At 39.3% G+C, this 25,629-nt stretch overlaps 2 protein-coding genes across 5 annotated transcripts in view; one reads left to right on the top strand and one right to left on the bottom strand.

Moving 5' to 3' along the window:
- caska (calcium/calmodulin-dependent serine protein kinase a) overlaps nucleotides 1-9,743 on the top strand; it is a 411,874-nt gene extending 402,131 nt beyond the window's left edge. For all 4 annotated transcript variants that reach the window (XM_059968272.1, XM_059968271.1, XM_059968270.1 and 1 more), the window contains 2 exons: nucleotides 440-523; nucleotides 8,315-9,743. In XM_059968272.1, coding sequence (XP_059824255.1) covers nucleotides 440-523; nucleotides 8,315-8,491 — 261 coding nt within the window. In that variant the 3' untranslated portion in view covers nucleotides 8,492-9,743. The remainder of the gene's footprint in view (nucleotides 1-439; nucleotides 524-8,314) is intronic.
- An 8,893-nt stretch (nucleotides 9,744-18,636) lies between these two features.
- Nucleotides 18,637-22,212, bottom strand: nyx (nyctalopin). The gene is made up of 2 exons (XM_059966186.1): nucleotides 22,035-22,212; nucleotides 18,637-20,710 (listed from the first exon to the last, which is right to left on the bottom strand). The coding sequence occupies exons 1-2, from the start codon at nucleotides 22,054-22,056 to the stop codon at nucleotides 19,323-19,325; spliced, it is 1,410 nt and encodes a 469-aa protein (XP_059822169.1). The 5' UTR covers nucleotides 22,057-22,212; the 3' UTR covers nucleotides 18,637-19,322.
- Nucleotides 22,213-25,629: the final 3,417 nt, after the last annotated feature.

Here is a 25,629-nt window from a genome sequence, read left to right as displayed (position 1 = left end):
ACCTTCCAAGCTCATCCCCTCCATGTAACCTCTCCCCTTCTTGCTATCATTTAAATTTTCTGAAGTGAGCAGGAGGTTGAATAAACAAGCAACCAGTGTTTGACCTTTGCAAATGAAGTTGTACCTTATTAATAAGGATATAATTTGTTCGTCCATTAGGCTGAGAGATTCAGGTAGTGCACATTCATGTGACTGAAATACATGAATGTAGTTTATGAGCTACAGTTGCAAGAAAAAGTTTGTGAACCCTTTACCATTACCTGGCAGATTGTGTTTGTCTATTATTGTGATTTAGATGCAGAACAGTTCACATTTTATGAGTAATTAATGCAGAAAACCAGGGTTCACAAACTTCTTGCCAACTGTGCTTGTCTATACCATTGGTTTAAATTAACATTCAACTCCAGGCTTTACTGAGCATGAAACTTATCTACTACAGGCACTGAAGGTTTTGAGAACTGCAGAGTTTGCTCCATTTGTTGTATTCATCGCTGCCCCAACTATTACTCCAGGCATGACTGAGGTAAGGAAGAAAAAACAATTTATGCTACACTGAATTTCTCATTTTGGCTATTAGATTTTTATTATTTCATTGAAATGAAGTAATTGAATTCCTGTGGCAATCTTTAGAAACAATTATTCAAATTATTAATAATTAAATCTTCCAAATTTGTTTCTCAGTCTCACTGCTTCAGATGAACAGGAACAATTTGTTCAGCAATACTATGAACATGTTATTTCTCCAAGAGACATAGAGGCCTCAATAGTTTCCTCAGAATGATGCATGTGGGAAAAAATAGTTAATCTAAAATAGTCATTCTTTTTATACGTGATTAGATATTAATGATAAGTACTTGTGGCTTTTGCGGTTAGGAAGAGTAAAAACGTTATGAAATATGTAACTTTCTTAATGTATAATGTTAGTATGTCTGAACAGAGCAATTAATTAAGTTTCATCATTATTTGTATATCAACCTTCTTTTATTCAGTGTATCAGCTAACCTGAGATGTCAAAGTGTTTTCTAAAAAATAAGCGTTATTAGTTCTGTTTGTACAAATGGCAGAATTCCCATATATTTGAAAGTAATTGCTTTGATGATGCCATCCTGACCTGTGTTGGATAATTATCACTGATGTTGAACTGTGCAGAGTTATAGGCAGTACAACCTTACTTGCAGAACTTGATTATTTGTTTCAAATAAAATTTATGAATATTATTTATAATGGTAGTAGAATGAAATGTTTTGGAAACCATTTCCCAGCAGTAACTTGCATTTGTATAGCATCTTTAATCTTTAATGATCCAGGTTGCTTCTCATAAGAGCAGATAATAAAATTATCATTGTTACAAAAAAGACTTAAGGACTGGTGAAAAAAAAACATAGTGTTTTTGAAGAGAGTGGATAGGTAGAATTAAGGAGCATCTTTAAGGAGAAGTGTAGAATTGGAAATGTTTAGCAAGTAAATTCTGGATCTGGGACTATACTGCAGAAAATATAAGCCTTCATTGGTAGAGCAAAGAAGATAGGGATATCCTGTTTGTAAAAAAAAAACTATATTCTCGGGAAATATAGACAAGGTTGCAGGTAAGTAAATGAGATAAAGCACTAAGAGATCTGAATGTAGGCAGAACTGATGCACATGAATGAGGCAGTGGTAGACTGGAGGCTAAGCTAGCCCAAAGGTGTTGAATGAAAGAGGCTTGGTGATGACTGCAGAATCTTAGATGAACCCAAACTCTCTCAGAAATTATTGAAATGCAGGAAAATTGAAGTAAGAGAATATGCTCAACAGGCAGGCCTCTTCTGTGAAGTTATGATTATACCATGGTGCAGCAGGCAGAGCTGGAAATCTGTTGACTAGGGATCAATCCCGATCTGCAGTGTACATGGGTGGAATTTGTTCTTCTCCCAGAGATCGTGTAAATATCCTCAGTATCATTCAGTTTCCTCCTGTATCCCAAAGATCAAATGATTGGTAGGTTAATTGGTTACTGGAGATTACCATTAGAGTAGGTGACTGTTAACTAAATTGGTGTACAGTTGGTGTGCATGAGGGGGAGATTGAGTTACAGGGAAATAATTGGGGGGGGAATAATCTTTGGTATCCGAGGTACAGTGGAAAAACTTTGGCTGTCTTGGCCATGGCATCTGCATGGTTAGTCCAGGATGGGCTAATGGTGAGTTCACTCCTAGGAACTTAAAGCTTTCAACCCTCTCAACCTCCACCATTGATCTAAACAAGAGCATGTGCAATACCCCCAGTTCCTAAAGACAATGACCAACTCTTTTGTTTTGCTGACATTGAGGGAAAGGTTATTACCATGAAACCAAGTCTCTAGTATCTCTACCTTCTTCTTGTATTCTGACTCATCATTATTTGAAATACAGCCCATTACATCTGTAAGTGTGTAATGGAGTTAGAGCAAAATCAGGCCACACAGTCGTGAGTGTATGTGGAGAAGATTAGGGGTTGAGAAGGCAACTTTGTGAGACTCCAATGTCATGCATAAACATGCAGAAGATGTCACTGCCTATCCTTATTGATTACAGTCTTTTGGTCCGAAGGTCAAGGATCCAATTACAAAGGAAGGTGTTTATTCCTGGCCATGCAGTATAGAGATAAATTTGCTTGGAATTTTGGTATTGTAGGCAGAGCTGTAGTCAATAAACTGTGGTCTAACATAGGTGGCTTTGCTATCCGGATGCTCTGAAAATAAATGGGGAATGGTGTCCATTGTTGGAACTGTTTTAGTAGTAGAAGGATTGCAGTGGGTCAAGGTTTTCTGGGAGGCTAGAGACAAATGTGTGCCATGACCAGCCTCTCAAAACATTCCATGATGAGCCACCAGGAAAAATGCCAACAGGGTGTCATTAAGGCACATTACCTTATTTTTCTTAGGTACAGGGATAATAATGGTCATCTTAAAGCAGGTGGGGATCTCGTATTGAAATAGGAAAAGTCAGAGTGGAAGATGATGCAAAGATGTCCTCTGATAGGGTGGGAAGTAGAAGGGATAAAATGGCAAAGAGATGATGGTGCAAAGCAGACATCTGGGGTGATTTGGATGAGGGATGAACAGCTGAAGCAGCAGTATTATTAAAGTTACCAAACAATGTACTTTAACTAGAAATGCTAATTACATGAAATTGCTGAACTGGACTTTGAATTCAGCAGACTAATATCCCTGGTTAGCAAACAAGATGTTGTTCATTAACTTTATGCTGAGCACTGGCAATTTGAAGTATTGGTGTGGGTACAGTGATTGAAACACTGGGCTAGTAATGCAGAGAGCTGGTTTAATAGATCATAGACTGTTCAAATCCCACAACGGCAGTGGCAGAGGATAAATTCAGTCAGTTAAACAATGTGGGATGCTTTGTTTTTTAAAAAGCTAGCCTCGATACTGGCAACCACAAGAGCATCACAGTGCCATGATAGTACAACTTATTCACCAATTGCCTTAAGGGGACAAACTTTATGTCCTTAGCTGAGTTGGCTTTTGTGATCCCAAATCCACAGCAATGTGGCTAACTGCCCTACATGGTCTTTCAGTCTTTTAGTTGCATCATTTGGGGACAATTTAAGTATGAGTCAAGATGAGTAACACACCATCATCCTGCAGCAAAACTGGTCATAATCCAATTGACTTGCAACTTCTTCCTCATGGATTAATCATGGTTTTATCCTTGCATAGTTTACTTGCAGAAATATACCTTACAAGCAGTGTGGTGGACTCCTCCATCACAGCTCCTACATAAATCTTGAAGCTTTGTAGCTTCAGTTTAAATGTGGAAAGGAACCCTCCTTATGAATACAGTTCTCCCTCCTTCCTCATCTAGCGAGTCAGTTCTTCTGTATATTGAGTAACAGTTGGAAGAAGTTTTGAGAGTTACCAGGACATGAATCAGAATCAGGTTTAATACCACTGACATACTGTATGTCATCATATTTGTTCTTTTGTGGCAACAATACAGTGCAATACATTAAACAATAATATACATTACAATAAGAAATACATACTAATTTAAATTAAATAAGTAATGCAAAAAGAGAGCAAAAATAGTGAGGTAATGTTCACGGGTTGGTTCACCGTCCATTTAGCAATCTGATGGCATAGGGAAAGAAGCTGTTCAAAAATATTAAGAGTGTGTTTTCAGACTCCTGTACCACCTCTTTGATGGTGGTAATTAGAAGAGAACATGCCCTGGGTGACAGGGGTCCTTAATGATGGATGCCACCTTTTTGAGGATGTTCTCTCTACTGGGAAGGCTAGTGCCCATGATGGAACTGGCAGAGTTTACAATCCTGTGCAGTTGCCCCCCATACCAGATGGTGATGCAACCAGTTTGAATGTTCTCCCATAGTACATCTATAGAAATTTGCTAGAGTTTCTGATGACATAGCAAATCTCATCAAATTCCTAATGAAATATTGCTGCTGGTGTGCCTTCTTCATAATTACAAAAAATATATTGGACCCAGTATAGACCTGCAGAGATGTTGACACTCAGAAACTTGAAACTGTTCACCTTTTCCACTGTTGACCTCTCAATGAGGACTGGTATGTGTTCCTTTGTCCACCTTCCCGAAGTTTACAATCATTTCCTTTGTCTTACTGACTTTGAGTACAAAGTTGTAGTTGCAACACTATTCAGTCAGCTGATCTATCTTACTCCTGTATGCCTTCTCAGCACTATCTGAGATTCTGTCAACAAAAGTAATGCTAGCCACAAATTTATAGCTGCTCTTTGAGTGTGCCTAGCCACACAGTTTTGTGAGTAGGTAAGAGTAAACAGTAAAAAGTAAAACAGTAAAAAGCATGTATCGGTAAGGAGATGTTATTTACAATCCGTACTGACTGTGGTCCCCAATGAGGAGGTCAAGAATCCAAATGCAAAGGAAGGTACAGAGGTTCAGGTTTTAGAACATAGAACAAGTTTTGAAGCTTGTTGTTAATTTCTGACAGGATGATGGTGTTCAACACCGAGCTGTTATCAACAAACAGCAACCTGATGTAGGTATTGCTTTGCCCTAGGATCCAAGGCTGAGTGAGACCCACTGAGATTGCATCCACTGTAGACCTGTGGTGGTAGGCAAATTGCACTAGGTCCAGCTCCTTGCTTAGGCAGGATTTATCTCCAGCCATGACCAATCTATCTAAGCACTTTATCACAGCAGATGTGAGTGCAAGTGGTTTTGGTCTTTGAGGCAGCTCACCCTGCTCTTGGGCAGTGCTGGTGCACCATGACTACAGAAAGCACAGTTATGCATTAAGTTATTTCAACAACACCTCTAAAAGCTATTGCTTCAATCATCAAGAAAAATAGGTACATCAGAAACCCCTACCTGGCAGTCCCCTTTAAGCAACACACAATCCTCACTTTGAAATATATTGCCCATTTCTTTGTCATTGCTAATCTAAGATTCCTGGAACTTTCTCACAGCAGTTTTGTGGTCCTTCACCTTTTGCCTCTCACTACCTCACCACCACCTTCTCAAGGGCAATTAATTATGGTTGGAGGGACCTTGATTGTAATAACTAATAATGACGTTTTAAAAGATAATGGAGAATTCATAGTTAGAATGGGTTGGTGATGATTAGAAGCTTGATGGTTATGCTTGTGAGTCGAATGGAGGTGTTCAGCAAAGTGGTCACCAGTGTGCTTGCCGTTTTCTCTGTGCTCGGAAAACCAATGTAACTGAGAAATACGGCATATCAGGAAGAAAGAAGTACAAGTAAATTGCTCATTCACTTTGAAACTGTTTTGGAGGTCCTGGGCATAGGAAAAGAGAAGTGAAAAAGTTAAGTGCCATATTTCCTATAGGAGGAAATATAATATTTCAGAGGTGAAAGTAGATCTTGACGACAAAAGCTTAGCTTAAAGTGAAATATGATGCAACTTTTCTGCACAGCCAGGGTTAGCCTGAGATGTGGCCAGGGAGGGTGATAGTATCAATGTGTGGAACATGGATTTTGTAGAAGGCCTAAAGATGATGGTTTATTTATGTCATTGTTTAATTGGAGGAAAGTTTGCTGAATTTCTGATAGCCAACAAGTTAGAAGTTGTTTAAAGCAGTGTTTCTGAGATTGGAGCTGATTATTACTGCCAAATATGAAGAGATTGACATTTTTGAATGATTTTACTTGCATTACATATTAAAAATGGGAAACAGGGATGGGTCAAAGATAATCTTGGGAAATTTTCTGATTTGGTATGTTGGTTTGTTATTTTTAAATAAGAGAAGGTTTGTGCAAATCTATGGTTCATCTCCTTTGCCCAATTTCAAAAGATCATTTCCTTTTCCAGCCACTTCCTGGAATTTTGTGGAGTATGTTAAAATAGGGCCATATTATAGCAAGATTCTCATATGTAAATGTTCAGGCACAGATTCTGGTGGGACCGAAAAAAATTCACTTATCATAGGACAACCACATTTAAAAGAAGTAAGACTTGTCACACTGCTTTGGAACATAGATACCACAGGTGACTGAATAGAATCACCTATTACTTTTGTTATCCAGTCCACAAATGTTATCAACTAATTCTGAAGCAATATTACTAGTCTAAACAGTCATGGTTGGAGGAAACGATGTGGGAAGCTAATGTGATGAGGTAGATTGAAATAATTAGACTTTTAAAGAAACAGTTCACAGTGAAATAACTTTGTAAACTTGTTGCTTTATAAAGAATAAATTTCTTAAAAGTTTATTGTTATATATGTAGCTCAGACTCTCTTCCTCTTTGTCTGTTCTTTTATTATTTAAACTCACATTTTATGTTTACTTTCTTATATCGCTTCTGATTTTCACAAAGCTCCCAAGGTGGTGCAAAAAGCTCCCTGTAAGTATTTTTATTAGTCAGGGATGACTTTGAAAATGGTGATTTTAGTTGTAGCACTAGTGATGCTGTGGTCATCTTTGAGAAAAGTTTAGGTTTTCTTCAAGATGGCAATTAGAGCATTGAGTAAAAGTTGTTTTACTGTTTGTCCTGTCAGCCTTTTACTCACATAATAGAGAAAATCAGACTTGTAAAAACAGATATCCATCATTTCTGATGGCATTAGTTAAGATGCACAAAGATTTCTCTGAAGTAGTTTTGAATCTCCTTTCGATAGGTATTTATTGAACTTATTCTTTTGAGTGTCTAGTTCCCAATTATATACTATTTCACTATTTCATTAATGGTCTTTGTTAATCAAATATTTTAAAACAATATTTATCATTTCAGTTGGGAAATTGCTGTATAGTTCCACTTGAGAAACATTTTTGAAACACATAACACTGTCTTGAATTATAATTTGCATTTTTAACAGTTTCTGTAAGTTGATTGCTACTTTACCAAGTTAATGTAAAGGAATCTGCCAATGACAGTCAGCATTTCTGAAACGTGTTCATGTCGAGAAGAGTCTTTTTGTCATTTCAGTTACACGTGAAAAATATTGACTAAAATTTAGACCAGCTGCAGAATCAGTTCAATCTATCCCATTTAAATGAAAAAAAAACAATAAAGGAGGCTGCTGAGAAAGTTAGCTGATAAGGTGTTTCATAGATTAAAAAAACAGAAATGAAGTTTAAAGGGTTCAGTGCACTGGGTGGAGGGTGCTCAGGAGGAGATAAGGTGCTGCAGTTAGAGGGTGGCAGCTGGGGTGAAGATGTAGCTGAAAAGATTCACTAAAGGTTGGATGAAACTAGCCACTGTTCCCTCGGGTGAAAATTACGTGACTTACTCCCTCCGATAAATCTGTCATCTTCCACACTTTAAAAACTTTCTACAATCTATTCCCACCCTCTGGTTTACTTATGGACATGAGAATAACTTCAGAAATGCAAACTTTCAGACATGAGGTTCGCGTTTCTGAGTTCAGTCAATAATTGGCATCAAAAACTAGACATGGACTAATGCTGGGCAGTATTTTGTACTTTATTAGGCTTAATCAGATCATTGCAGCAATATTCACACCAATCCCGCTATCTCTAATGCACTAACCAAATTTATTCCTTTCGTTGAATCTGATAATAAAACAATTTAAACCATAAGCTTGATTTGCAACTGATGCAAAACTGTCTTGGTGCAATTGACTGCTATCCAAAATGTTTTATGGATTTTCTGTGTTTAATTAGAATGAAAAATAAAAGTAAATGTTGGTACTCTTAAATAAAAAAGTAGTAGCTGCTGTAAATATTCAGTGGATCAAGCAGTGTCAATGAACCGAGGAACAGCTAATATGGATTGGGTGTGGGAAAATTCCATTAGAATCTGACTTAGTTGAGCTCCAGTGAGTTGAAATTCAGTTTATCTTTTTCTCTTCAGGATGAATCTCTTCAGCGTCTACAGAAGGAGTCAGAAATTCTACAAAGAACATATGCACACTACTTCGATCTAACCATAATCAACAATGAAATAGATGAGACCATCAGGCATCTGGAAGAAGCCATTGAACTTGTGTGTACTACACCGCAGTGGGTTCCTGTATCCTGGGTATATTAAAGACTGGAGAGAAACTATGAACTTTATCATTCCCTAGCAACACCTGACATTAGACTTTGTAAATGACCATGCATCAAATCTTGCCCCTTATAGACTGCCTAGGATTAGTGTGCCCTGACTTTTTTTTTTCTGACTATTGTTATGTCCTTCTAGATGGATTGAGAGCGAAAATATCAAACTCTGGAAGTGACAGTGTCCCTTTTTAAAATTCTGAGAGGATTGTACTTCCATTACTAAAATCAGATCTACGAATGCCTCCTGATCTATAGATATCCAGAAGTTGCACAAAGATCCAGAAAACTTATTTGAACACTACTAAATTTTTATTAAGTAAAGTTAAAAAATGCTATCACCCAAGTTGCTTTTCCCCCCCATGTTTTTGGGATCTATTTTACTCAGTATAAATAGTGCAGTCTGACTATGCATTTGAAATTTAATTTCACATGGATGGTTTTGTGCATTAATACAGATTTTACATTTTCTGATGTCCCTAAGTAGTCAAGCTTGGCACAATTGGCACAAGCTTTCTCAATATCTTATGTCAGCAAAGTCGTGAATATCCGCAGTCATATATATCTGAAGGCTGGGTAGAGTAAGGGCATTAGTAGGTATGATTTTTCTATACACAGATCAGTCCATTTCATAAAGGGGATACTGTCATTTACAATTTTAAAATGTACAAACATTTTAGGAATTTGAATCAGGTTTTACTGCATGTGGACAGTTACAAGAATTCATGCTGTTGGTGTATCTGTGTTGGAAACTGTATTCTACAGCGACGTACATTCCATTTGTTGGAAAAATTACCCAAGGGAATTAATTCAAAAAAATTGTAAACCTATGCACATCCCTTGCATTGTGGGCAAGTTTATAAATGACTGATTTTTAATCATGTAGTGAAATGTGTTTGTACTTTGTTGCAATTTAATTTGTTCTAAGGGGAAGAATTAGCAGTTCCGCCATTTCAGATATGTGTCGTCTTTGAATATAAATATTTTAATTATGTTCCGTCTGGAAAAATGGTTTAATTTTTATCATTGAATTATATGTATTAAAATGCACAAATTTTACTAAAGAAATACTGTGCAAAAAAAGAAGTTTGTGATCAGATACAGCAGTTCAGCTCACGTCACTACTTCATTCAAACTGGCCTGCAGTGCTACTGAAGACGACAATTACAAAAGCTGCAATTGGACTGTTGTTTTTAAAATAATATATATAGGTACTTCCCTTTATGTGGTCGTTTTTATTTCCTGTGATTTTATGCTTATATGGAGCTCAAACTCACCCAGCCATGTTAAATCGAATAGGCTGCAATTATTGAACTTCAGTACAGCTGCCGAAGATGTTATTGTGTTTCAATACAGGGCTGTAAGTTCTATACTTTTGTAACTGGTCAGTGCTAAGACCAGTATGGTGCTGGCCATCAGAACTGAACAGTACCTCTGTTCATGTAATATAAAAATGAAAATACTGTGGAAAATTGTTAAAGAAAATGAAGCACAATTTCACAACTGGAATTTATTGAGCATTTTCATATTTTCTGGAAAGTTCCATTCCGGTAAACAAAAAATAGTATTTTATAAAACTGTTCCCATCTGGACTTTAGAGCACAGAGGAATGCATTGTTTGCCTTAAAACATTTTGTAACTTAATTCCTGCTTTCTTTGATGTAATGCCATTCCTAACAGTATTGAAAGGAGATTTACATATCTGTTCTACATTTCAGAAAATGCGTATTGTTCAACGTTGCATAAATGCTTTCGTGAAACACAATTGGCAATGGAAATCTGTATTAAAGGATAAGTGGTACAGTTGAAATCCTTGAATAATTGAAAATGTAGATCAACTGAAATGAGAGTATTTTAAGACATTTTACTTAAGTCTGAATAATTTTATACTGTAATCCTACTGCAACAACAAAAGCCTAATTACACCAACATTAATGAAATGCTGTTAATTGAAAACTATTAAGTTTTCATGTTTGTTCAGATGACAATTAATTTTAAAAGACATAGTAGAATCAATAACTATAAGAGACACAGAATCTAGAAATCCCAGAACATGGAGACATTACCCACAGTGACTAATGTTCATTTTCAGACAAGATGAGAAAGTTCATCAATTGTGCTGTAGAAAAATTTAAAACTTAGTGTTGCATGCTTATGGTTTTGATTGTATGATATCAATGAGGGGTAATATAAAAGTTGTTTACATTATTTGGATGAGTAATGTAAAAACCAGTTCATCGGAAAACTTTAAAAATGCATTCACAGGCACACATCTATAACCAAAATAACATGTCAGAAAACATGCTTTGAGAACAAACTCAGCCAGGTGCTCAGTTTTTCAAAAGGCATCATCTGCATGACTTGAAATTGCTGTGAAACAGTCAGTGATAAATAGCACTTGTCTGGAAATCCAATCGCATATTTTGTTCAGTATTATGCAATTGAAAATAATTTTCCCCGTGAGTAAAGCAAAATATTGACTTTTTGAGCCATTTACCCAGGCTTTTCCTATCTTGAATACTCTTTGACCCTAATGTGATCTACAGGATGACATCATTCAGCCTTGCAATATTCATTTTAGAGCATTGTAGGGAGACGTTCACGATGTCATACTAGCCGGACTCAATATTGAGTACTAATTGGTCAATGTGGTTGAATGTCCATATTGTAGGACTGAGAGCTCTATAAGGTAAGTGATATACTAATCTCCTCTCCAATTTGCAAACCCCAATCCTGGATTTATCCCCTTTCCCCCTCACATAAAACAGGCAGTCCTGGGTTCTGATTCCCCTGCTCCTCCTCTCACATCCTATCTGCAACTGCTTGCTCCACCACCATCATTCTTTGCACTGTCTCAATGCACAATGCAACTTCGCAAATATCACAGTCTCCAACTTAATCTCTCCCCTCAAATTCACCACTCCCTAAAGTAATGTCAGTACACCCTGATACCCCAATCCCACCACTTACAACAAAACTGGTGTCCAGTCCCCACCTTCAGTCCTTAGCTACAGGTTGAGCCTGTGCCCCGGCTCTTGAGCATAGCCTTGGAAGAGGAGAAAAAAATGTACATCTGCTGCAACCAAAATGTATATGGCATTGGGTACAAGAATTGAGACAGTTGTATAAGATATTGTTGAGAATACACTTGGAATATTGTGTAGTTCTGACTGCCAAGCTATAGAACAAGAGATGCAAGGATGTTATTGGGACTGGAGTCCTTGAATTGTGAGGAGAGACTAACAGGCTGGGGCTGAGAGTAAAATCATGAGGACATAAATAAAGTGAATAGTATTTACTGGGTAGGGGAGTCTGAAATTAGAGGGCAGAGAGGAGGAAGATTTAAACATGGCTGTAGAGGCAATTTCTTCACACAATGGAGCTAGCTATCAGAAGAGGTGGGCACAATTATGATACTTTAAACACATTTTAAAAGATAGAAGGGGGTATGAGTCAAATGCAGGCATATGAGACCAGCTCAGGTAAGCATGGAAAAGTTGAGCTAAAGGATATTTCTGTTCTATGTAAATCTGACTCCCTAAGTTTATAAGAATTAATACCTCCAAAATATCATACAATTTGAGATATGATGATAATTGGCACGGTAGTGCCATTACATACTCTCCAAGTAATTTTGGATATTGCATTATATTTATTTACCCTTGATCCTGTGAATGTCATTCTCACCTCTGAGGCAAAAGGTTATGAGATGAATGATTATTTAGGTTGATGCTTGGCAGGAGTTCTGGAAAACGGCTGCATTGTTTGAGGGGGCTTCATTCAGATGGAACGTTAACCCCATCCACTTTAACGACTACAGATGAAAGATTCCATGGCAAAATTTGGAGAACAGAAGTTCCATGAGCCTTTGGCCAATGCTTATCCCTCAAAAAGAAAATGAGTGCCAAGACAGTATAGTTTTCTAATTTATAATTTGGAGCCTACTGTGCATGACTTGAGAGCTTAAAATCCTCCGTTAGAATAATGTAGAAATCTCAGGAAATTGATCAACCACTTGGTACTTCTCATCTACTCTCAGCCTTGATCTGTCTGCTGCCTTTAACATAGTTGCCTGCTTTATTGCCACTTTTCTGTTGATAAGCTGATGGAAGTACCCATTCCTAGTCCCATTCTTATCTAACCTATTGCAGCCAAGGATATTATACCAAAGTATATCTTTTGTCTGCTGCACTATAATGTCAGGACTCTGGGAATTTATTTATGTGGCCTCCCATTTCTCATTTACATGCCCTTTCTCAAGCGGTGTTAGGGATTTTCAAAAACTGACAAAAATTATGCAAAGAGGGTGAGAGAAATTATCCAGGTTTCATAGAACACTCTTAATGGATTAAAGTAGCAGCAGGAGTTGGAGAAGAGGTAAACAATATAATAAACATTGAAACTAGTTATTCTGGTGAAAGGCTGTGGTTAAAAATGCCTCTGGATCATAAAAGATAACCAAACTGAAAAAGCATTGGGGATAGGGTTCACTGGCTATGAAAATGACATTTTGGTAACAGCTAAAACCAGTGTCTTCAAACAATACATTTCGATGAGAATAATATAAAATCAGAGAATTCCTAGGCTAATAGTGAAATAGAATTCAACCACTGAACAATGGAAACCTGCTAGAACAGAGAATTGGTAAGTCCACTTCCCCACCCATATCCAAGCAGGATTGCTCTTTTCATTTGGATGTTGACTGTCGGTGTCACTTCATGCCAAGCTAAAAATGTCAAACAGCTGTCTGTCGTTATACCATGCACTTGTGGCAGATGCCAAGCTCTCTTTGAATAATGCCTTCATGCGACTGTTGCGGCAAATCTCCACGGTGATGTAGCTAGAATATTTGCTGCAAACATAGTAGCATTGATGTAAATTTATATAATGGAATTATAGTACAATGCAGAAAGGTGCCATTTGGCCTATAATATCCATGCTGATGTTTTTGCCAATCTTCACTAATCCTATTTGCCCACGTTAGACATATCCTTCTATACCTTGCTATTTAATTGCCTCTCTAAATGCCTCTTAAACATAGTAATTGTATTGGATTCTACAACCTCCTCTGACAGCATGTTCCAGTTATCAACCATTCTGTGCATAAAACAAATAACCTTCAAATCCCCTTAAAATTCCTACCTCCCATCTTACACCTATGAGCTATTGTTTTGAAAAGAGGACTGAGGTAATACCAAATCCCACAGTCCTCGCTGGGAAAAAGGTATGCAGTGCCAGAGTAATATACAAAAATACCCTGTTATTTTAATCTCCGTAAGGAAATAAACCCTAAAATATTTAACTAATGGTCAGGTGACCTGTCTCTGGACAAGAAGAGTCACTGGACTTTCATTTAGCTTCTAATGAGAACGTATTTATATCCAGTGTATGGCAGGGAATATGGAATGAAATGTGAACACTGTTGAGAGAGACCCAGAGTATATGCAAGGCCTAAATAGAATACTAGCAACAATTATAAAATTACATTCCTTGGAAACATCAATGATCCACTCCCCTGCCATCTTCACAACCCCGTGCAGAGGAGAGCAGAGATTCTGATGAGAGTATGCAAAACGAGGAAGGGGCACTGAAAGAACCAGGCATGGTACCACCTGTTTTCGTGGCCCCACCTTCACCCTGTACCAATCACAGCCCCACCACCCAAAACCTGACAGAATAAGAGGCCAGGTCAGAGGAATATGCAGCTAAAGGATGGTGTACGAGGGAGGGATTTCCTGCAGAAGGTTTGATTTGTACAAATGGACAAATTCCACGTGACCTGTTACCTCCACTTGCAAGTTTAAAATCATAGATAAGCATTTTCTTTACCAAATTACAAATATTGGTGTTTGCATGTCCAATCAGATATGAAATCCCTGCCCTGGGTACATGTCCAATCTAAATCTGGAATGTAGGAGAATGAGGGGAGATTATATTGATAGAGGTATACAAAATTATGAGGGGTATGGATAGGGAAATGCAAGCATCATTCCACTCCAAGGTTGAGTGAGACTTGAACTAAAGGTCATAGGTTAAGGGTGAAATTTTTTCGGGGAACCTGAGGAGAAACAACTTCCATCAGAGGATGGTGTGAGTGTGGAATGAGCTGCTATCAGAACTGGTGTATGCATGTTCAGCTACAACATTCAACAGAAGCTTGGATAACTACACGGATGGGCGAGGCATGGTCCAGGTGTGGGTTGATGAAAATAGGCAGAATAACTTCAGCATAGACTAGATGGATCAAAGGGCCTGTTTCTGTGTTGTAGCACTCTATAACTCAAAATAAAAGACCCCTTGTTTCAACTAATCAATCCCTCAAAGAAAATTTATGTAAACCAAATTGCGTACGTTACGCTATTTGTGTTTACAAACCTATCACCTTTCCTTATGTTCCTGTGATTCCCTAATGGCTTTTACTTTCTTTGGCTACTCCATAACATCCCTGTTTTAGAGCCAGTCTTTCTTATATATCTCGACCTGCATTATCTGGTTTGACTTACCTCTTCGGGGACCAGAGCCCCGAGCGGCCATGCATATTCCAACATAGAAGGCAACTTCATTTCCAGAAAAATATTCTAGTGGGCTATTGGTTATTATCTATATTGCTACTAGTTTGACATAGATTTATTTTGTCATAATTGGTTAATTACCAAGTGTCAAAGTCCTAAGTGTTATAAAAATGCAGGTGATACTCATATTTTGGCTGTTTAGAATTCACAAATCTCTAGCCATAAATCTGTGATATGGAATAAAATTAGCTCTTGTGGAATTTGTATGGTGGAGTAGTAAATTAATCAGTACAAATTCATTTCTTTTCAGCTTGCATTTCTTGATGTGTGTACAAATGACGTCGTCGTGAGTTACAGAATTTCATGGTATGGACTGTCGTCTCTTTTCCGCGTGTCACCTGTACTCTGCAACATTACGAGGATAATGCATTTGTAGTAAATGCATGGACTTGCAGAAGGCTTTTAATATGGTGCTAAACTAATCAGCAAAGTGAAACCAGCTGGCATAAAAGATTCAATCACAGAACGGAAAGGGTTTCAGATGAATGACTGACTCCAGGCTGGTGAAAGTTGAGTCGTGGTGTTCACCAATGATTAGTGTTTGGACTATTGCGGTTTATATTTATATATTTCTACATTGATGAATCAGTTTTGGGGGTATAAGCTGTGAATCTTCACACTTCAATGGGCTGTGAAGAGGATGCCGAAAGACTGTCACAAGATATAAACAGACAAGATATATAAGACAAACAGGCAGATACATTGGCATATGATGTTTAATGCAGAATAATACTTGTGGGGTGATCTAGCAGGGAGAAGGCACAACAACTAGGTCTCTGGCACTGACTCTGCCTCTGGCTCAGGAGGAGAAGAGGAGTGAAGTAGTTATAGGGGATTCCATAGTTAGAGAAGCAGACAGGCATCTCAATGCTATGTCGCCTCCCAGGTGCCAGGGTTGGAGATATCTGGATTTGGTCCACAACATTCTAAAGGGGAGGGGATGAGCAGTCAAAAGTTGTTGTTCATATTGGTACCAACGACATAAATTCTGAAGAGACAATATAGGGAGTTCAGTAGACAGCTGAAAAGCAGGACTTCAAGGTCAGTCAGCTCTGGATTTCTGCCTGCACCGTGCTAGTCAGGGCAGGAATAGGATGATAGTACAGATGAATGAGTGGCTGAGGACCTCTGGTAGGAGGCAGGGTTTCAGATTTCTGGATCATTGGAATCTCTTCCAGGGAACTCAGCAGGGTTCCAGGGAACCCTTTTCCAAGGGTTATACCTGAATGCCAGAGGACCAATATCTAGGCCAGGTTTTCTGGAGCTGTTGGGGAGGGTTTGAAGTTTAAACTTTAAACTAATTTGGCAGCAGGGTAGGAACCAGAGCGACCCGGCTGAGGATAGAGCCGGTGCAGGGTGTGGTGAGACTGTGAGGAAAGACAGGCAGATGACTGGGCAAAATTGTAGTCAGTGGGATGAAATGAAGTGTAACAAAGGGGCAGAATCAAAAAGGGTGACAAATACAGGACTCCATGTGTTATATGATTTCAGCCCCGGATTGTGGATGCGGACGCTTTGTCCCGACGGGTGCATGAGGAACTGGAGAGGGGCGAGGAGTGGGAGAGCGTTCCTGCCCCTGGGGTGAAGGCCATGTGTCAGTTTGCTATCACCGTAAAGGCCGAGGAAAAAGGGAGTCCAGGTCGCGCAATGGCCCCATTGGGGGCTTCTGATGACGCCCTGCCCCCAGTTTACTGTGACGAAGACCAAGCAGCTACCGGAATGAAGTCCTGGAGAAGCGGCAGCTGCTCAGCGAGATGACCCGGGTCTTGGCACTGTCTGGTACGCGGTGGAGAACACGAAACACGCCCGAAGATCAGCAAGAAGAGCAAGTGGAGTCAACATATTGGGTATCTGGTTCGCAGTTACAACTGTGCACGAAAATGGATGCTCGCCGTTACCTGATGTTTGGGCGCGAGGCGAGGTTGACCTTTGTTTTGGGACTGACGACGGTGACTTACCGCCGAAGCCTTATCTGAAGTATGTGTCTGATATGAAGAGAGAGCTGAAAAGGGCTTATGAATTGTTACCAGAGAAATGATTCGAGTTCAAGCATTTAAATGGGCTGAAACACACCGTGAGGTCAGCCAAAATTTCAAAGCTACGCGAAGTTGGTGCACCCGATTTATGAACAGACGTGATCTTGTGTTAAGACAAAAAACAAAGATTGCTCAGAAAATGCCCGTGGGGTGTTGTTTACGTTGAGGAACACTGCGGGATGGACGAAGCGGGTTGCTTGAAGTGTGTTAAAGAGGTGTGGCGTCGACGTCCCGGAGGTTTCGGGACGGAGAAGTCGCTACTTGTCTGCGACGTGTTCAAAGCGCACTTGTCAGCCGAGACAACAGCAGCATTGACAGCTGGAAATACGGACATTGCAGTCATCCCCGGTAGAATGAATTTGACTCAAAAACAGCCAATAAATACGGCCTAAATAAAAACACAAAATGCTGGCAGAACTCAGCAGGCCGGACAGCATCTATGGGAGGAGGTAGTGACGACATTGAAGGGTTTCGGGCCGAAACGTCGTCACTACCTCCTCCCATAGGTGCTGTCTGGCCTGCTGAGTTCTGCCAGCATCTTGTGTTTTTATTTATTTCCAGCATCTGCAGATTCACTCGTGTTGCTAATAAATACGGCCTGTTTTCCATGTATTCGTTTTTCCGAAGTTGGCACCCTCTGTATAAGCCGACCTCCAAATTTTAGGACCAGAATTTAGGGCCAAATTCTTGGCTTATATACCGGAATTTACAGTAAAAGGAGCCGAAAGATGGCAGGTAAATACACACAAACCATTGAAAGAGTCAGAGCAGAATGAGAAGGCTTACCAGCTTATGTAGACGTGTAGTTCAGGGCGTTGTCAACAGAGGAACTGAGTGCAAAAGTGGGAAAGTCCTGGTCTATAAAATAATGGTCTGGCCTCACCTGTTCATTTCTGTTCACCACATCGGAAGAATAATGAAGAGGGTCCAGAAATGATTTATGGGCCGAGGGACAAAACTATAAAAAAGGATGGGAATGGAGAAAAAAAGGGAAATGGAGATTTAATAGAAATATTTAAATAATAATGGAAATAATACAATATGGGAAACCATTTCCTTTGATAGAGGAATTGAGGATTATAGACACAGGTTTAAAATAAAAGGGAAGAGAAGTAGGAATGACCTGAAGAAAATACTTTTTGTGCAGCTGTGTGACTGCAATTTAGAATGCGTTGCCTGCAAAAGAGATGGAGGCAAGTTCTTTTATGGGGTAGTGCCAAATTGAATGAAGAATATCAAATTCCATGAACTGATTACTGTAGCCAAGGATCCCATTAGCTCTCAGGGAGACTGACTTGAAGGTGTGGTCCTGACCATTATTGTACGGGTATTTGGGGAGTTGATATATTGCCGTTGTACCTACAGATATATTTTGCTTTCTCAGCCTCAATTTACAGAAGGTATCAATGGAACACGGTAGTTAATGGAAATATATATTTTGTTTTAAGAAGCTTTGATAAAATTCTTGCCTCAGTAAAAGGCTGATATCAGCATTTTCCTTTGGCTACATAAGTAGACTGGTTAAAATGGCAACAATGTCAAAGTAACAGTACTAGCTACCTTGGCTTAAGCATTCCAAGATGTATATTTTATCTGTTGCTTTCCCACCAATAAAATAGATTTCTAATGCAATACACAGTTACCACACTCCTCCCAGTAATAATCACTAAAAATCGTGCACAGAATATCAAATGGTTATCGCGGCCATCCAGTAGACCAAATCTGCTGGACTTTACTGAGGAAAATATTTACAAAATGGATTCAAGCAGACGGATTCATGGAAGAGAACTTAACATTTTCGTCACAACAGATTTTCATTAAAATGCTTTACAAAATACGATATACTCTGTCTTCACAGGTATATTATGCAAAGAATAGAAAAATCGTACCGTAAATGTATACATGCAACATTAACAGTGTTTCTGAGCAACTATTATAAAATACAGTTTTAAAATGTACCACTATTCAGCCAAAACCCGTACTTCGATACAAATTTACTGCAAAATTAGATAAAATAATCCATGTAGATCGGGAAATTGAAATGAAGTTGTATCGGAACTTGAGATGAACAAGCGACTTTGCAATTCCAAGATCTCTGCCAAGTTTTTTTGAGGTACACGGGAAACGTTGGAGTGAATAGTATCCGACTCCAGCCTTTTCCCTCTAGATCCGTGAACTTCAGAAACGGTAGAGAACACAACTAAATCCTGTGTCAAATATTATAAAATATAATGACTAAAACAAGGGTTTGGATGTGTCTTTTGATCGGATGTCGTTCGACCTTAGCGGCTGCAGATATTTCCTCATCAATTCCGGTTGGGTCTGACACATTCTTAAACATTTCAGTGGTGTTTTCAGTCTCAAACATTTTTGGGAAGAGAAATTTAGAGAGAAGGCTGCTGAACCTGTTCTCCGTGGTGGATCGGGGAAATTCTGGGATCGCTGATGTGTAAGTTGACAGATTCAGTTCTGCTAGCTCCAAACAAGCGCCTTCTGCAGATTTGCTGAAGGGGACCTTACTTAAATCCATGCCGGCTACGGCCTCCGGAGAGGCACATGGGATATCTCGAACGAGTTTGTAGTTTTCCATCCATTCCTTCAACCACTCCATCTTGCAATCACATTCCCAGGGATTCCTGAACACATAGAGTCTTCCTATGAAGTACACTGGCTGAAAGACTGAAAACGGCAACGTGGTCAGGTTATTACTGTTCAGGTGCAGCGAGATCAAACTGGTCAAGTTTTCAAAAGCCTCTTCTTCAATGTAAGTGATTTCATTTCTGTCCAGAAAAAGAACTTCCAATTCCGCGAGTTCGCTAAACCAGGTGCTGGACACGTTCACCAGAAAGTTGCCCCCCAAGTTTAGCATCTTCAACAGCCTGAGCTCTTTAAATGCAAACTCGGGAAGATTGTTCAGGAGATTGTCATTAAGATACAGATATTCCAGTTTCGCACAGTCTTTAAACCCTTTGTCGTGGATTACTGCAATTTTGTTATCTTGAAGGTTGAGATATTTCAAATTCACCAGCCCTTGTAGAGAGTTGTAAGCCACTGCTTCAATCCTGTTTCGCTCCAGATACAAACGGGCCAGGCTGTCCATCCCCCTCACTGCTCCGGGTATTCTTCTAAAATGATTCTGCCACATTGCCAACTCTTGTAGGGAAGTCGCTGCTGTAAAAATACGGTCTGGAATATTAAACAGATTACAATTGGACAAATCGAGTTTCAGTAGGCGCTTGAGGCCGGTGAAACTCCTGGTGTGCAGGTATCTGATGTACTCGTTGTGCGCCAGTTTCAATTCACTGAGATTTGGCAGCCCCTTAAATGCTCCTGGGGTAATGAAAGAGATGTTATTGTGGTCAAGTGACAAAGATCGGAGAGCGGGAAGAGTGCCAAAGGCCTTTTCTGACAAAAATCTGATACTGTTTTTATCCAAGTTGATAGTGGAGGCTTCACATGGGAACTCCCTGAGGACTTGTGATATCCCAGATCGGTCGCAAAGAACAGCGCAGTTCCGTTCTTGGGTACAAGTGCAAGCTGGAGGACATAAACGAACACAAGCCCAGGGAGCGGACACGTGGACGGGAGCAGACAAAAGCACTGAGATATGAAAGAGAGCAAAATACAAATAAATCAAACAAGCTAGATCAGCAAATAAAAGCACCAAAAGAAAGTTCCAGGAAATATATGGTCCCGTGTGAGCGGGGAGGGGATGCAAGGGAAAGAAAATTGTACATTTGTTTATCATTTCATCTTATTTTACTAAAATGAACATATCAATTAATACCATTTGGTCAATAATTTACAATACAAAAATTGGCAATGTAATATAACCGACTGATCCCACACCTGGGAGAAAGTTCCGTTTCACTCTCCTCTCACCCAGCCTTATAACTATATACTTCCAGTTAATGATACAATCTTCACTGAAGTGATTTTGGAAAACTTGAGACTTATATTTGGAGTGGAGGACCGATGAAGTTCTCCTATACTGTGGCCGTGTTCGTTTTGAATGTCAAGGTGACTGTGGCATGGTGCACATGACCTTCTCGCTCTCTATAGGGAATTTTATGACACCTGATGAGGTAACCAAGAGGTGGTTCCTGTACGTGAGTCCTGATATCAAGCACTTGTTTTAATGGAAGCACCGAGCCAATAATCTACAGGCTTGGATGTATCATTCAGAGAGAAATGTTCAACTTGTACCAGCCAATTTGAAAATTAGAATGCAGATAATTATATAAATACTAGATTTAAGATCCAGTTACAGTCATCATGGTGACTGAAACTATTCAGTTGTGATATACTGTTGCCCCTTAGAAAATAAAGCGTGGTGTTCCGATCTAATCCATTTCCAATGTGACTTCACTTCCACAGCGTTGTGATTTACCCCCAACTCCCCAGTTAGCACTCAGTTCAAGTGTTGACCTTGTCGACAACAACTAAGTTTTCAGAATGAAGATACTGTAAATGATGTTTACAACTAATGTGTTCAGTGAGGGTTAAGTAGGACGGGAGCCCCCTAATCCTTCAGTTATTTAGACTAAAAATAACATTGAAATACATATAGAGAAATAGGCAGAGGTGGTTCTTGCTGTAAATACAATGACCAGGATTGTTGATAGGACATAACTTCCTATCAATGGAAAGTGTTATATAAACTAGAAAAGAATCATCTGGAAGAGAAAATAAGGGGAAAATGATGCAGCGAGAGTGGAAATGAACCGCGGAGTTTATCATTAATGGACATTTTATAGCAATTTCAGACAAAAGTTGTAAGTAAGAGAAAAAATATACTGCTGGCAAGGTTAGTTAAATAATTATAGCTTAAACCCAAAACTGTTGATAATTTTCCAAGTGATTGCACAAATCACATAAAATTGAAAGTGAGTTGTTAACTGAAATGGATGTTAATGTTAATTACCGTTTAAAATTATCAGAAGCATCTTGGTGCTTTTTCTTCTGTGGCATCACAGAATACAAATATGCCAAGGTGATCTTTACTAAATGCTATCTAGAAAGAGATACAAATGATACAAAATATGTATAATCCATTCAAAAACATGTTCCTTTAGAAACTAAGGTATGTTATCAAGGTTTACAATTGCAGCATATAACACATCTGAATTAAGAATAATTTGCATAAAGCAAGAAATTCTGTTTATTGATTAACTTACTGATGATGATTTTCACCTTGCGCTGAATCTGTTTTCACTTGTTTTCTGAATTGTGATTCTAGCTCGATAGATTTCCCAGTAAAGACAAATTCTGGAAGCTTCGAGCAATTTTTCTAAAAGCCATCACTTAATACATTGACAAATCTGTAGTTTGAGAAGGGATTAGCCTTGATTGTGTTAAAACGTTTTCTGCAGATCAAAATGATAATGCCTGTAACCTTGCAAACAACACATCCAGATTGTCTTTGCCTGTGCCAGTAATCCCATGCCAGCCAACAGAGCAGGGGTGGAGTTGAACGCCGAGTGGGTTTTGATTAGAGGACAAATCAAAACAAAATAACCCGCTCAATATTCCTTTAAAATCAATTGGAACAAGCACAAGACAGTGTCCATCTGAAGCTGATATTTCTGACAATGCTGTACTGTCTTAAGAAAGAGATTAGAAAAGCTAAAAGAAGATACGAGGTTGGTTTGGCAAATAAGGTGAAAGTAAATCCGAAAGGAGGTTTCTATAGTTATATTAAAAGCAAGAGGACAGTGAGGGATAAAATTGGCCCCTTAGAGAATCAGAGTGGTCAGCTATGTGTGGAACCGAAGGAGATGGGAGAGATTTTGAATGATTTCTTCTCTTCGGCATTCACTAAGGAGAAGGATATTGAATTGTGTAAGGTGTGGGAAACAAGTAAGGAAGTAATGGAACCTATGACAATTAAAGAGGTGGAAGTACTGGCGCTTTTAAGAAATTTAAAAGTGGATAAATCTCCGGGTCCTGACAGGATATTCCCCAGGACCTTGAGGGAAGTTTGTGTAGAAATAGCAGGAGCTCTGCGGAGATGTCATTAGAAATGGGGATTGTGCCGGAGGATTGGCGTATTGCTCATGTGGTTCCATTGTTTAAAAAGGGTTCTAGAAGTAAGCCGAGCAATTATAGACCTGTCAGTTTGACATCAGTGGTGGGTAAATTAATGGAATGTATTCTTAGAGATAGTATTAATAATTATCTGGATAGACAGGATCTGATTAGGAGTAGCCAGCATGGATTTGTGCGTGGAAGGTCATGTTTGACAAACCTTATTAAATTTTTTTAAGAAGTTACGAGGAATGTTGACGAGAGTAAGGCAGTGGATGTAGACTATATAGACTTCAGCAAAGCCTTTGACAAAGTTCCACATGGAAGGTTAGTTAAGAAGGTTCAGTCGTTAGGTATTAATGCTGGAGTAATAAAATGGATTCAACAGTGGCTAGATGGGAGATGCCAGAGAGTAGTGGTGGATAATTGTTTATCGGGATGGAGGCTGGTGACTAGCGGGGTGCCTCAGGGATCTGTTTTGGGCCCAATGTTCTTTGTAATATACATAAATGATCTGGATGATGGGGTGGTAAATTGGATTAGTAAGTATGCCGATGATACTAAGGTAGGAGGTGTTGTGGATAATGAGGTGGGTTTTCAAAGCTTGCAGGGAGATTTATGCCGGTTAGAAGAATGGGCTGAACGTTGGCAGATGGAGTTTAATGCTGAGAAGTGTGAGGTTCTACATTTTGGCAGGAATAATCCAAATAGAACATACAGGGTAAATGGTAGGGCATTGAGGAATGCAGAGGAACAGAGAGATCTAGGAATAACAGTGCATAGTTCCCTGAAGGTGGAGTCTCATGTAGATAGGGTGGTGAAGAAGGCTTTTGGAACGCTGGCCTTTATAAATCAAAGCATTGAGTACAGAAGTTGGAATGTAATGTTAAAATTGTACAAGGCATTGGTAAGGCCAAATTTGGAATATTGTGTGCAGTTCTGGTCACCGAATTATAGGAAAGATATCAATAAATTAGAGAGTGCAGAGACGATTTACTAGGATGTTACCTGGGTTTCAGCACTTAAGTTACAGAGAAAGGTTGAACAAGTTAGGTCTCTATTCATTGGAGCGTAGAAGGTTGAGGGGGGATTTGATCGAGGTATTTAAAATTTTGAGAGGGATAGATAGAGTTGACGTGAACAGGCTGTTTCCATTGAGAGTAGGGGAGATTCAAACGAGAGGACATGATTTGAGAGTTAGGGGGCAGAAGTTTAAGGCAAACACGAGGGGGTATTTCTTTACTCAGAGAGTGATAGCTGTGTGGAATGAGCTTCCTGTAGAAGTAGTAGAGGCCAGTTCAGTTGTGTCATTTAAGGTAAAATTGGATAGGTATATGGACAGGAAAGGAGTGGAGGGTTATGGGCTGAGTGCGGGTAGGTGGGACTAGGTGAGATTAAGAGTTCGGCACGGACTAGGAGGGCCGAGATGGCCTGTTTCCGTGCTGTGATTGTTACATGGTTATATGGTCCCTTGGTGGAGCTTAGAAAGATTGGCTTACATTGGATACTTAAGTCTGGGAGTGTGGGGCTTCAATGTTAATGTTTAAAGCTCCATCTTTATCTTTGGAATAACTTTATATGAATATAAACAGGTGTAAGCAATTCCTGGTGCATTTTAACTCATCCCTGCTTCAATCTGAAGTTCCCACTGCTCTAAGAAGCTTGCTATCATCCTGGTACCTAAGAAAATGTGTCTTAATAATTACTGCCATCATCATGAAGTGTTTTGAGAGGCTAGTAGTTGCATGGGTTAACTTCAGACATCCTTTTCCTTCCACCAAAACAGGGTCTATGGCACACCAAACCCCTGGCCCTACACTTATCTCTGGAGCATGTGAATATTTACATCTATTGTTTATTGACTACAGCTCCACCTTCAACACTATTACTATTACTCTTACTCCAAGCAAGATCATAGCCACACTTCTAGGCCTGGGATCAACACTTCCCTTTGCAACTGGATCCTTGACTTCCTGACCAACAGACCACAATTAGTAAGGCTATGCAGAAGCACCACTGATGCAATTATCCTCTACACTGGTGCCCACAAGGCTGCATTCCCACCCCCTGCTCTAATCCTTATACACACAATTGTGTGGCCAGATTCTGTTCCAACTTCATCGACAAGTTTGCCGATGACACCACCATAGTGAGCCCTATTTCAAATAGTGCTGAGTCAGAGTACAGGAAGAAGGTAGGCAGCCTCGTGACAACAACCTTTCTGTCAATGTCAGCAAAACAAAAGAGTTGGTTATTGCCTTTCAGGAAAGGGAGGTGGTGCACATTCTCCTGATTGTATCAGTGATACTGAGGCTGAGACGATTGAAAGCTTCCTAAGAGTGAACGTCATCAATCGCCTGTCCTGATCAAACCATAGACACCACAGCTAGGAAAGCTCACCAGTGTCAGGAGGTAAAAGACCGTCACCAGTTTTTCTATTTCCTGAGGAGACAGGTCCTTTAACATCTGCCGGACGATGCTGAGAATGTTCT

This window comes from Hypanus sabinus, chromosome 4 (assembly GCF_030144855.1).
Source record: "Hypanus sabinus isolate sHypSab1 chromosome 4, sHypSab1.hap1, whole genome shotgun sequence".
Classification (NCBI taxonomy): domain Eukaryota; kingdom Metazoa; phylum Chordata; class Chondrichthyes; order Myliobatiformes; family Dasyatidae; genus Hypanus; species Hypanus sabinus.
The sequence above is the reverse complement of the archived record's forward strand: the minus strand, read 5'-3'. Positions and strand labels throughout refer to the sequence as shown.

Excerpts from the sequence above, each read along its gene's own strand:
- nyx (XM_059966186.1), bottom strand. The coding sequence starts at position 22,056 with ATGCTTCTGATAATTTTAAACG. Across the intron at positions 20,711-22,034 it reads GCTTCTGATAATTTTAAACG|TGCTTTTGTCTGCTCCCGTC; the intron begins GTAATTAACATT and ends TTCATATCTCAG.